General features: G+C 40.2%; 1 protein-coding gene across 1 annotated transcript in view; it reads left to right on the plus strand.

Annotated features, from left to right (window-relative positions):
* The window catches only part of LOC122562928, an 83,543-nt gene that overhangs the window by 15,952 nt on the left and 53,278 nt on the right, over positions 1-14,313 (plus strand). The window contains exons 6-7 of the mRNA XM_043716229.1: positions 5,625-5,813; positions 11,213-11,414. Coding sequence (XP_043572164.1) covers positions 5,625-5,813; positions 11,213-11,414 — 391 coding nt within the window. The remainder of the gene's footprint in view (positions 1-5,624; positions 5,814-11,212; positions 11,415-14,313) is intronic.

Here is a 14,313-nt window from a genome sequence, read left to right on the forward strand (position 1 = left end):
TCAAAAGAAAGAAGGCAGCTTATGTAAGGTGGAGGAAGCAAGGGTCTTGCTCAGCTCTAGAGGATTACAGGCAGGCAAGGAAGGAGCTCAAAAATGGTCTGAGGAGAGCCAGGAGGGGGCACGAAAAAGGCTTGGCATGAAGGATTAGGAAGAATCCAAAGGCATTTTACATGTATGTGAGGAATAAGAGAATGATCAAAGAAAGAGTAGCGCCAATCAGGGATAGCATAGGGAACTTGTGTATAGAGTCTGAGGAGGTAGGGGAAGTCCTAAATGAGTTTTTTGCTTCTATCTTTACTAAAGAAAAGGATCTTGTAGTGAATGAAACCATTGAGGAGCAGGTAAGCATGCTGGAACGGATAGAGATTGAGGAAGCTGTTGTGTTGAAAATTTTGACAAGCATTAAGATTGACAAGTCACCAGGGCCAGACCAGATTTGTCTTCGGCTGCTTTGGGAACCGAGATATGTGATTGCTTCGCTACTTGCGAAGATCTTTGCATCTTTGCTCTCCACCAGAGTTGTACCTGAGGACTGAAGGGATGCAAATGTAATTCCTCTCTTCAAGAAAGGAAATAGGGAAATCTCCGGCAATTACAGACCAGTCAGTCTCACGCCTGTTGTCTGCAAGGTTTTAGAAAGGATTCTGAGGGATAGGATTTATGACCATCTGGAAGAGCATGGCTTGATTAAAGGCAGTCAGCATGGCTTTGTGAGGGGCAGGTCATGCCTCCCAAATCTTATTGAGTTCTTTGAGGATGTTACTAGACAGGTTGATGAGGGTCGAGCGGTAGATGTGGTGTATATGGACTTCAGTAAGGCATTCGATAAGATTCCCCATGGTAAGCTCGTTCAGAAGGTCAGGAGGAATGGGATACAGGGAAATTTAGCTGTCTGAATACAGAATTGACTGGTCGACAGAAGACAGCGAGTGGTAGTGGAAGGAAAATATTCTGCCTTGAAGTCAGTGGTGAGTGGTGTTCCACAGGGCTCTGTCCTTGGGCCTCTACTGTTTGTAATTTTTATTAATGACTTGGATGAGGGAATTGAAGGATGGGTCAGCAAGTTTGCAGACAACACAAAGGTTGGAGGTGTCGTTGACAGTATAGAGGGCTGTTGCAGCGGGACATTGACAGGATGCAGAGATGGGCTGAGAGGTGGCAGATGGAGTTCAACGTGGATAAATGCGAGGTGATGCATTTTGGAAGGTCGTATTTGAAAGCTGAGTACAGGATTAAGGATAGGATTCTTGGCAGTGTGGAGGAACAGCGGGATCTTGGTGTGCAAGTACATAGATCCCTTAAAATTGCCACCCAAGTGGATAGGGTTATTAGGAAAGCATATGGTGTTTTGGCTTTCATTAACAGGGGGATTGAGTTTAAGAGTCATGAGATCTTGTTGCAGCTCTATAAAACTTTGGTTAGACAGCACTTGGAATACTGCGTCCAGTTCTGGTCACCCTATTATAGGAAAGATGTGGATGCTTTGGAGAGGGTTCAGAGGAGGTTTACCAGGATGCTGCCTGGACTGGAGGGCTTATCTTACGAAGAGAGGTTGACTGAGCTCGGACTTTTTTCATTGGAAAAAAGGAAGAGAGGGGACCTAATTGAGCTGTACAAGATAATGAGAGGCATAGATAAACTTCATAGCCAGAAACTTTTTCCCAGGGCAGAAATTGTCAACACGAGGGGTCATAGCTTTAAGCTGTTTGGTGGAAAGTATAGTGGGGATGTCAGAGGTGGGTTCTTTATGCAGAGAGTTGTGAGAGCATGGAATGTGTTGCCAGCAGCAGTTGTGGAAGCGAGATCGTTGGGGATATTTAAGAGACTGCTGGACATGCATATGGTCACAGAAATTTGAGGGTGCATACATGAGGATCAATGGTCGGCACAACATCGTGGGCTGAAGGGCCTGTTCTGTGCTGTACTGTTCTATGTTCTATCTCTGGACTGTGGGAGGAAACTGGAGTTCCCGATGGAAACCCACGCAGACAGGGGTGGACGTGCAAACACCACGCAGTTATCCGAGGCTGGAGTAGAACCCAGATCAATGGCACTGTGAGGCAGCAGTGATAGCCATAGTGCTACTGTCCTGCTGAGAACCAGGGGGCATAGTCACAGAAGAAATGGGGGTGAATTTAAGTCTGAGATCTTCTGTCAGAGGGTTGTGAGTCTTTAGAACTCCTTGGTGCAGAAAGCAGTGGGGGCAGAGTACTTGTGTATATTTAAGGCGAAAATAGATCGATTCTTGATCAGTCGGGGAATCAAGAGCTATGGAGAAAGGGCTGGAAAGTGGATATGAGGAATGTTAGATCAGCAATGATGCTATTGAATGGTGGAGCAGGCTCAAATGGCCTCTTCCTATTTCGTCTGGTGTTAAGGTCTTAATAGAGTACCTTAAATGGACAACTGGTAAAAATGTAGTGCAGCCAAAGCAGGAAACTAGGAGCGATGGGTAGAAAAACAGTAAAAATGACAATAATAGCTGGAAATGAATGTACCAGTCCTACCAGACTTCCATTTGGAAACATGCAACATGCGCTGACTAGTGCACATCACTTACCATTTTCATTAGTCTTTACTTCTAGATGGAAATTAATATCCACTAAAAGGCCTCATCCCATTGCTGTCTAGATTTACCTATTGGGTGGGAGAGGTGCACAACAGGGACCAGCTGGCATTTTCTCCCTGGCTGGGTATTGGCAGGCAGAGGGTATCCCTCAAATAAAAGCGAATTACAACAGAAATCTGAAACGGGCACAGATAATGCTGGAGAAACTCAGTATGTCTGGCAAATCTGTCGAGAGAGAAACATTGTTGATGTTTCAAGTGTGTTACAGCTCCTCCTCAGACCCTTACAAGCTCGTGGCGGGGATGAGGGGGGGCATCCATTCTAATACTGCTTCAGGACTTTCTCTAATGCTGCTCTGGGTCACAAACTGCTGAAAACTCCTGGACACATGGTAGAAATATTATCAGGAAAATACAACTGCTGCTTGTCAACTTACTCCCTTGATATGGAGAGTCCTGCAGGTGGAATGGTGATTTGTAAGAATAATGAAAACTCTATCTCTTCTCCACCTTGGAACTCTCAACTCCAAGATTCCTCCCTCTTTTTTCTGATGCTCATCTATTATGCATGTTTCCAAGCTAGGCCAGATCTAGGTTCTGAAGCTTAGGCCTCTTCTTAGTTGGAAACAACTTTGAAGGGGAGATATATGGCCTGTAAATATGCAACCTGATCAATTGCTAAGATATCTTTATGGAGTCAAACAGTTAAAGCAAGGCCCTTCAACCCATTGAATTCTCATATTTTAAACCGTGAAGGAAGCTATGCCAATTCTTGTCATTCTAATCAAACCTTTGCAACATGTGAGTCAGGAAGGCAAAAACAGGACACGAGATAGCTTTGGCAAATAGAGTTGAGGAGAATCCAAAAAGATTCTAGAAGTACATTAAGGGCAAAAGAGTAACTAAGGAGACAAAAGGCCCCATAAAGATCAAAGTGGCCTCCTATGTGTGGAACCACAGGAGATGGTTGAGATAATTAATGTGCAGAAGGACACGGAAACTGGGAACTTGGGAAAATAAACAGTGATCTCTTGAAAAGTGTTCATATTACAGAAGAGGAGATGCAGGAGGTCGTACAACACACAAAGATAGATAAATTCCTAGGAACCGATCAGGTTTCCCAGAACTTTGTGGGAAGCTAGGGCAGAGATTGCTGGGCCACTTGCTGAGACATTTATATCATCAATATCCATGGGTGAGGTACCAGAAGACTGGAGGTTGACTAATGTGGTGCCATTATTTAAGAAAGGCTGCAAGGAAAAGTTAGGGAACTATAGACCAGTGAGCCTTACATCAATGGTGGGTTAGTTGTTGGAGGTGATTCTGAGGGATAGAATTCACATGCACTTGGAAAGGCAAAGATTGATTAGGGATAGTCATTGTGGCTTTATGTGTGGGAAATCATGTCTCACTAACTTGGTTGAGTTTCTCAAAGAGGGTGACAAAGATGATTGATGAAGGCAAAGCAGTAAACATTGTCTATAGAGTCTTCAGCAAAGTGTTCAATAAGGTTCCACATGGTAGATTGGTAAACAAGGTTAGATCACATGGGATCAGGAGGTGTTATCCAATTGGATACAAAAATGGCTTGAAGGTAGGAGACAGAGGGTGGTGATAGAGGGTTGCTTTTTGGACTGGAAGCTTGTGACCAGCAGTGAGCCATAAAGATTGGTGCTGGCTTCACTGCTTTTTGTCATTTATATATTTGATTTGGATAAGAATATTAAGGTATGGTTCATAAGCTTGCAGATGATATGAAAATAGATGGTGTAATAGACAGTGAAGAAGGTTATCTCAGAGTACAGTTGGGACGTTGATCAGACAGGCCAATGGGCTGAGGTGTGGCAGATGGAATTTAATTTAGATAAATGTGAGGTGTGACATTATGGTAAGGCAAATTCAGGCAGGACTTATACAGCTAATGGTAGGGCCCTAGGGAGTGTTGCCAACCAAGGAGACCCAGGGGTGCAGATGCTTATTTCCTTGAAAGTGGAGTCACAGGTAGACAGGGTGGTGAAGGGGTTGTTTGCCATGCTTGCCCTCATTGGTCATAACATTAGCATAGGAGCTGTGATGTCATGTTGCGGCTGTACAAGACATTGGTGAGGCCGTTTTTTGAAAACCTCATACAACTCTTTAATAAGAAAGATGTTAAAGTTGAGAGGGTGCAGAAAAGATTTATAAGGATGTTGCCAGAAATGGACAGTTTTATTTACAAGGAGAGGATGGGGTTATTTTTCCTGGAGCATCAGGTGCTGAAAGGTAACCATATAGAGGTTTATAAAATCATGACAGGCATGGATAGGATAAATAACCAAAGTCTTTTTCCCAGGGTAGGGGAGTCCAAAACTAGAAGACATAAGTTTAAGGTCAGAGGGGGAAAGATTTTAAAAAGGATCTGAAAGATGACTTTTTCACGCATAGCGTGGGTGCATGCATGGAATGACCTGTCAAAGGAAATACAATTACAATATTTAAAAGGTATCAGGATGAGTTTATGAATAGGAAGATTTTAAAGGGATATAGGCCAAATGCTGGCAAATGGGCGGAGGTCAGATTGAGATGTCTGATCTGTGCTGACAAGTTGGATGGAAGAGTAGGGTCTGTTTCCATGCTGCATAAATCTATGATTCTATGACTTGAACTCTGACTCCTGGTCCAGAGGCAGGGCGTTACCACTGCACCACAAGATCCTAGCAATGGACAGTAACTGATATTTTCCTCATATGTGGATGCCCAAACTTTAACATGGTTTCTGCCCATTCTTTGAACCAGGGACTCTCTTCATGCAAAGCAACCATGATGGCCACTTGTTCAGGAACCCTTGATATAATAGCAGCACTGAAATGGTTAATATTCTTTCCAAAAACAAAGTTAATAATTAACACAAGGAACAGTTTCCCTGTCTATTTACTGATAAGAGTTTTACAGCAAGCACCTTTTTTAAACTAAAAAAAATGCTAATTTATACCTGACCTTTCCATTTATGTGCTTTTATGATGAATTGACTCATTCCTTCACTCTCCTCAATCATATCACAAACACTTTATCTTCAGTTATCAAAGGAGTTGGAAGAAGGAGTTACGTATGCCACGGTGACGATTCAGCCCAATAATAACCCTCAAGAGGACTCTGCTGCTCACGAGAAGGTGAGAACCTCCAACAGTCAGGAAGCAATCAAGCCAGCTGTTGCCGAGCCTCCTGCTTCAGAACCAATAGAGTATTCGACAATTGTATTCAAAAAGTAATGTTCTTTCAACATGACATCTGCAAGCTACTTTCCACCCATTTTCTGAAAAGCGATATTCCTATGAATTGTAAATTGTTCCTTCGGGTATAGTATAAATAGACTTATCATGTCCTATTAGTGAATACTGGAATAATCCCAGGCAATATTCCTGAACTTTTCTGATACTTGCCAATGGCATGAATCCTTCCCCTCAGATGACCTTTGTGCCTCACTATCTACCTTAGTTCCTCAAGTTGGAGGGTTGTTTGGGGTGGGTGGGGAAGTGAGCTAGTGGGTGAGTTGTTGCCCAGGGCAAGGAAGCAGAATATTAAATTTAGAATTGGGAATTTCTGAGCTAATGCTCTTTTCTTTCATTTCTTTTCAAGGAAGCAGTTCTTTAAATGAAGTAGGGGCCGTGGGGATAGAAATCTGGAACTATATCTCCCAAAAGGGTATTGAAGTGGAGGTCAATCCAAACACTCACATTTAAGACTGATAGTTTTTTTTATTCAGAAAAGATATAAAGGTGTAATTTTGTCCTGACTCACATGCAGGCAAATGAATATTCTTTGAAATGTTTAACAAGTTAGCATAAAAAGCATTATTGTGAACTGATAATAAATATGGAGAATCAGGTTAGTTCCATGTAATGTTTTAATCAGGGGAAGTTAATGGAGCTAAGATACAGTTCACCATGATTCAATTGAATGGCACAGCAGGTTAGAGGGATTAAATGGCCTATCATGTTCCTCTAAACACATAACCATGACCTGTGTGCCTGCTGAACTTAACCAGCAATGTTCCCTCGAAACTGTCTGAGCATATGGCTGCAGAAAAATCTCAAAGGGCTGCATTCTACATTGAAAAATGAGAGAGAGCCAATGCCAAGGCAGTTATCCTCACTCTGGTAAAATGCTGGCCATTTTTTCAAAGCCAGGAGAAAACAAAAAAAAAAGGGCAAGTCCTTCATATTAGTGATGAATGGATGTGTGAACCAGAGATGTTGATGGGATAAACTTATATTCTTATGTCCCATGACTGTCATATTCGAACACATAAAGCACCGGAACAAGGCAAGTTATTGTACACAACTGTAATTTCTTCCTTACTATTCACTATGTAGGGGTAAAATAATACAAAGGTGATCTTTGAAGTTTTTAACAATTCTGTGTGAAGTGGCAATAATTCTTTCTGTAGCAATTCATACAAAATTATTGCTGTCAAACAGCGTTATTCACAATAATTCACTTTTATCATGTAATATCATTAAAACTGCTGCTGGTGCGTGTCTGATTTTATGTAATGCTGATAGCATGTAACAAATGGAGTCCTCTTATCAACGTTACATTTTGTTTTGAAGATACTGAGTGTTGACCATTATTTAACAAAATGCAGCTATGATCAACTTGTGCTTGGCTCTTGTTCCACTCAATAATACTGCATGACCAGAAGTAGTGCTAATGCCATTCCAAAATATTACAGTTGGAACTGACTGATGTTAACTTCACTCTAGAGTAGTGTGATTGGAACTGACTGATATTGAAATCACTCTCGAATGGTGCATTTAGGACTGACTGATGTTGAAACTATTCTCGAGTAGTATAATTGTGATTGACTGATGTTAACTTTACACTAGAATGGTGTAATATGAACTGAGTGATGTTACCATTACTGTAAAAATCACACAACACCAGGATATAGTCCAAAAGGTTAATTCGAAAGTACAAGCTTTCAGACCACAGCTCCTTCCTCATTCCCATTGCCCCACTATAAATTGCTATAAATTTTGTGACTTATGATCCTGGTCCACAGCTACCTGATGCAGGAGTAGTGCTCCAAAACCTTATACCTCCAAATAACCTGTTGGACTACAACCTGGTATTGTGTGATTTTTAACTTTGTCCACCCCAGTCCAACATTGGCACCTCCACATCATGGCTACCATTACTCTAGAGTAGTGCAATCAGGACTGAGTGATGTTATCATTCCTCTAGAATGGTGTACAGAGGAACCTTGATTATTCGAATGTCAATTATCCCAATTTCAGATTATCCAAACAAGAAAATGGGCGGCACGGTGGCACAGTGGTTAGCACTGCTGCCTCATACCGCCAGAGACCCGGGTTCAATTCCCACCTCAGGCGACTGACTGTGTGGAGTTTGCACATTCTCTGCGTGGGTTTCCTCCGGGTGCTCCGGTTTCCTCCCACAGTCCAAAGATGTGCAGGTCAGGTGAATTGGCCATGCGAAATTCCCGATAGTGTTAGGTAAGGGGTAAATGTAGGCGTATGGGTGGGTTCCGCTTCGGTGGGTCGGTGTGGACTTGTTGGGCCGAAGGGCCTGTTTCCACACTGTAAGTAATCTAATCTAATCTAATCTCAAGGTCCCGAAGCTTGGGTAAACTGTATTATCCAAACATTCAATTATCCAAACAAAATACTTCCCACCCAAGTTGTTCCGATAATCGAGGTTCCTCTGTAATTGGGACAGAGTTAACCACAGTCTAGAATGGTGTAATATGAACTGAGTGATGTTAACTTTACTCTAGAATGGGACTGAGTGATGATAAAAATCACTCTGGATTACTGAAATTGGGACTAAATTATGTTAACATTACACTCGATTATTGCAATTGGAACTGACTGATGTTGAATGCACTTTGGATTTGCACAATTAGGACTGACTAATGTTTAACATTACTCATAAATATTTTAACTGGGGCTAAGTAATGTTAAAATCATCTTGATTGCTGAAATTGGGAATCCCACCAAATATCAGAAAAAGAACATTGGATGAATTCCTGTGACAACAGTGAAATTCCAGTATCAATATTGTTGCCACACCAGTGCCATTCCCATTTGTAAAACCTTATTTTAGACTCGATGACATTGATTTTTCTGATATAAAGTTTTGCTCAGTTTGTGCTTTAAATCCACATCTGAATGGGAAAAAATGGATTAATTGACACTTTGATCATAACAGACATCTGTGAGACAAAATCTTGAACATTCATGAAATATTTGTTTTCCTGAACTATTATTTAAAGAATCATAAGAATATGAACTTTGTTAGCGCATTAAGTGACTCAGACAAATAATCTGGATACCTTTAAGGAAATGTTAGACAAATGAATGATGCAAAAAAGGGAATAGAAGCCTGTGTCAATAAGGTGAAATGCAACTAATCAGAGTGGGATGAGATTCACATGGAGTGAAACTGCCTGTTTTGGTTTCTAAACTCTATGCAATACTAACAGATTCATTGGCAAAATCAAAATTCTAATTCGCACATGATTAATTTTTAACATTAAACAATATTTTTCAGATTAGCTTTAAGGTGTAAACCCTGAAAAAATGTAACAAAGTTAAATTTTCTTAACTTATTTAGGATAGAAAATTAATTTCCCCACAATTCAACATCATATACTGTGCATATACATCTGTGTCTATTTATATATTTAAGGCAGCAACCATGAAGGATGAACCAGTTCAGGATTACCTTTGAGTAAGGTTAGTGATTAGTCTTGGCAACAACTGATGAAGATACCAAAGGCTTGAATTTTGCGATAGTAATACTGGCAAATCTGTCAGCTTTCTGCATCGTTACTGCCTTGAAACTTGCAACAAATTCGGAGTCCACACATGCACAGAGTAACACAGAAATCCAGAAATCATCGCTAATGATTCTATGCTTCTCCATGAGATGTGCTGCTTATCTGCCCCAGTGTATAATCTCTCAGTTATCAGCTAAATGAGATGTTGGCCTCTCTGTAAAAACCTAACTAAGTTACATCTTGTTTTGTGAGAAGTAACTGGGTTTTAAACAAGGGTATTGACATTGTAACTCTTGCTAAACACCATCACTGGCCCTTTTAAAGCCAATTTTAAATTTGTGGAAAGTCAAATTTTCAGTAGACAACAAATGATAGCTTTAAGTTTTATAATAGTGACATTTAAATATCTGTCAAAATCCAATATTAATAATTTATTTCACTGTCTAAACATTTGAAATAAAAATTAAGTGATTTAGTGCTTTTAATTTCCTGGGTTTCTATGTGTGAGAATATATCTATATGATTGGCTGGCCTGACAAAGGGCTTTTGCCCAACACGTCAATTCTCCTGCTCTTTGGATGCTGCCTGACCTGCTGTGCTTTTCCAGCACCACACTCTCGACTCAAATCTCCAGCATCTGCAGTCCTCACTTTCACCATGTCTACTCTGCTTTCTGACACTGCTGTTGCATTCTTGGAGATTCCTTTGACCTGAAGTCATGTTCAACTTGTCTTTGGGAAAGGGGAAGTCCACAATACAAAGCATGGGAATTTTTTCTTAATGGTTAACCAATATCCGGTGGCATTATTTTGCCACTGAATGCAAAATCTAGCCCAATGTCATTAACACGATGTCGCCAACTGGTATAATTGGAGTGTGCCAATATTCAAGAACCCATGGCCTACTGGCAGCTATACGTCACTACTAAATAGAATTTGCTTTTACTTTATTGTCTTGCTGTCAACAATCCTTCACCCTACTGAAGTCAATAATTACTGAGCTGAACTTATTTCAAATCTTACATGTGACTGTAGTATTGCAAAAAATAAACAAGTGTGGTGTCAAGTACACAATCAGCTAGAGGCTGAGAATGAAGTGAATATTCATAATTTATTATCCAGCAATACTAAGGCTGAACATATTCTTCACCTTTAACTCTGATCATTTTAACAGGATGGATAAACAGGAGAATGAGGTGATATGTTAGAAATATGCTATGGGAGATAATGAAGTGTGTGCTATACTGCAAAATGTGTTTTGAAGTAATGAAAAATTGTTCCCAGATACATAAACAAAATTAAAGACTGCAACTGTACAAATGGAAGTTTGGAGTTCTGTTTGTTTTGTCAATCTTAAAGCAGAACTGTATACAAATTCAAAGGATTTGCTTAGAAATGTCTTCTATAACAATTTATGACTTTTGAAGTAAGATGGTTAAACTCAACAGACTTAGTAAGGCATAAACAATTTAGCAGATGTATTTACCGAGGTACTAATAGCACATTAATACATTTTTTATTTAAATATATAGTAGGTGAGGGATTGCTAACTCACAGATACCTGTTTCTTTACATATTTGTGTGATGTCTTTATTACTTGTTGAAATTACTGCATTGTTTCTTTATGACATTAAAACTTTACAAACACCTGCTGTGAGTGTGTGCCTTTTAACTTTACCTTCCAAGCATACTGAGATGTAACAGTGATTCAGATTATGCAGGTACTGGATGTGATTGGATCTGTGAAACACGGGCGACAGATGTAACTGAGCAAATATTAGAATATCACCTGATACGACAAAGTCTGAAACCACTAAAAACATAACATGACATTTGCAGCAGTACCTTGTGTAACAGATAACCTTGCAAAGGCTTTTGCGCAACCTATGGCAAACATTTCATTATTGCTAAGTCCATGAATTCTGTCTATCAGATAGGAAGGAGATTACAGTTTCTGATTAAAACCAGACCGCACATAGGGCATTCTGTCCACAATATTGGCCAGACCTTTTCAATCATGAAAATAATTGAATTTATTGTCATCCTAATTGCAGTTTCATTATCAGGTAAGCAAACAAATAGACTGAATCCAAATTGGAGATGTTACTTTATTAAATTTCTGTTTTAAATGCTATTTGGATTTGACAGAACATGTAATGTGTTATTGCCTGTAGCTAAATAGTAATGTGTGCATAAATCTTGATGCTTTCTATAAAGTTTGATTTTCACAATACAGGAAGATATTCAGTAGATGGGAGAATATCATGCATATTAACAATTTGTTGTAGAAATGACAGTAATATTGGAACATTAGTGATTAAGATGTAATGAGAGTTCTCACTCAGAATATTGGGTTAATACAATTGTTAAAATAACTTTGAGAATGTGGTCAGCATTTACCAATTGCAAGTCAAAGACTCATTTCACAGAATTGTCACAGTGCAGATGGGGGCTTTTTTCTGGCTTTCTCGCCAAGGAGTTTATGGTCTATTATCTGTCAGCTTTATTCAGCATGTCACTTAGTTTTTCTGTGAAAAATCTAATTAATGTGGTCATTACAAACTTTCTAAATCAACTACTGTTAAATCAAAAAGCCTTCTCATCTAATTTTTTAATGGTCTCTGCTTTCAAAGATTCTGCTGAATCTTCCCATTTCAGGAGGGATTGTAGGGGTTTTAAATGCAGCAGTTGATATGGTTCCATGGTATTTGACTGCCAAGGGAGCAGGAAAATTTGGAATTTGGGTCAGGTTCTTGTTGCTCCAGCTTTTGCCACATGAGTGGAAAGCTCTGAGGGTCATCGGACCCAAAACATTAACTCTGATTTCTCTTCACAGATGCTGCTAGACCCGCTGAGCTTTTCCAGCAATTTCTGTTTTTGTTTGAGAGGAACATTGAAGTTTGTCAGGAGGGGCAGAGCATTGAGCAGATCCTGTACCCGACCCTTCAAAGCGGGCCATCTCAGACGAAGATGTGACTGGTAACATGAACACATCTTTCCCAGCATTTTCCAAGCCCATGACCTCCATTATTTTGGAGGACAAAGACAGCAAAAGCAGGGGAACACCACTACCTGTAAGTTCTTCTCCTAGCCACACATTATTCTGACTTGGAGCAGTATTGCTGTTCCTTCAATGCTTCTGGGTCAAAATCCTGGATGTTCCTTCCTAACTGCTCTGCATGTGTACCCCTGTAGACTGAGGCAGTTCAGGAAGGCAGCTCACCACCACTGTCTCAATAGCAATTAGGGATGGGTAAGCAATGTGCTCCAGCAAGCTATATCTGCATCCCATCAAAGGATAATATAAAGAACCTACTACCGATGCTGCAATGTGTTATTTGAAGCAGAGCTGTTTTTCTGGAAGGTAGGGAAGAGAGTCATCAGTTGGCTAAGCTGCTGCAAGGAAAAGTGGGAAAGGAGATTACTCCTCAGATTTTATCTCCTGGGTCCAGGAATGTACTCTGCAGTTCAACAACAATGTCACAGTTTCCAGCCTTTCCTCCAATAAGATACCCCAATTGGGTTGATAGAGACACAACACCCAACTATTCTGTGTAGTGTTGCTGGCCCATGGAATTCCAATGGTATCAAAGATATCACTAACAGGCTTTTGTTACAATGGAGGAAAGAAACTACATATTTTCAGCCCCAGTGATCTGGTACACAACAAATAAATGAAACCATTGGCAGATTATTGATAAATACACAAGCATTTAGCAAATGACAATTAGCAATTTGATTTTAAATTGACCATATGCTTTAATAAAGTTCAAACGTGTGATGCTGGAAAAGAACAGCCGGTCAGGCAGCATCCGAGGAGCAAGAGAGTCAACATTTCGAGCATAAGCTCTTTAACAGGAAACTTGAAATGTCAACTCTCCTGCTCCTCGGATGCTGCTTGACCAGCTGCGCTTTTCCAGCACCACACTTACTGACTCTGACCTCCAGCATCTGCAGTCCTCACTTTCTCTGATATGCTTTAATAGCACAGTCAGAAACTATTACAGCCAACTTTCACACAAAAAAAATGTACTAATAAGGAGCCATTGTCCACAAAGGGCTATAGACATCTCTTTCCATTGGAGAGATAAAATTGGTTATGCATGGTTAGGGCTGAGGAGACTGAAGGAAGACAGAATTGAGATGTATAAAATTATTAGTGGCATTGATGTGGTGGACAGGAAGGAACTTCTCCCCTTGGTAGAAGACCTGGGGCATAAATTTAAGGCATGGAGCAGGAGGTTCAAAGGAAATGTGAGGAATCTTTTTTCACCTAGAGGGTAGCGGGAAGTGAGAACTCACAGCCTGTAAAGGTAGTGGAAACAAAACCCTCATATCATTTAAGAAGTATTTAGATATGCACTTGTGATGCCAAGGCATACAAGACTATGAGCTAAATGGAATAAGAATACTTTATGGCTTGTGCAGACCCAATGAGTTGAAGCAAATTCAGAAATTGCTGAAAAAACTCAGCAGGTATGGCAGCAGGTATGTAGAGAGAAATCAGAGTTAATGTTTTGGTTCTGGTGACACTGCTTCAGAATTGGAGTGGTTCTGAAGAAGGGTTACCAGACTTAAAATGTTGACTCTGCTTTCTCTCCACAGATGCTGCCAGACTTGCTGAGGTTTTCCAGCAAGTTCTGATTTTTTTTTCTCACTTTCAGCATCCACTGTTCTTTGGTGGTTTCTTATTTGATGGGCTGAAAGGTCTTTTTCTGTACTGTAAATCTCTACGACTCTACAAAGTCTTGAACTGCCACAGCCATTACAAGGATTGACAATGTACTGGACTGCATTCTATTCACATGGCCTACTGAGCTAACCTTCATCCCCACTCATTGAAAACTAGAACTGAAGCTTCCACATGCACTACAACAAACTGCAGGGAAGAGAGCAGGACTCCATTCTGATCATAACTTTGACAGTACATTTTATTAAATTTGGCAACATCATAAATTTTGGATT

This window comes from Chiloscyllium plagiosum, chromosome 26 (genome assembly GCF_004010195.1).
Source record: "Chiloscyllium plagiosum isolate BGI_BamShark_2017 chromosome 26, ASM401019v2, whole genome shotgun sequence".
Lineage (NCBI taxonomy): Eukaryota > Metazoa > Chordata > Chondrichthyes > Orectolobiformes > Hemiscylliidae > Chiloscyllium > Chiloscyllium plagiosum.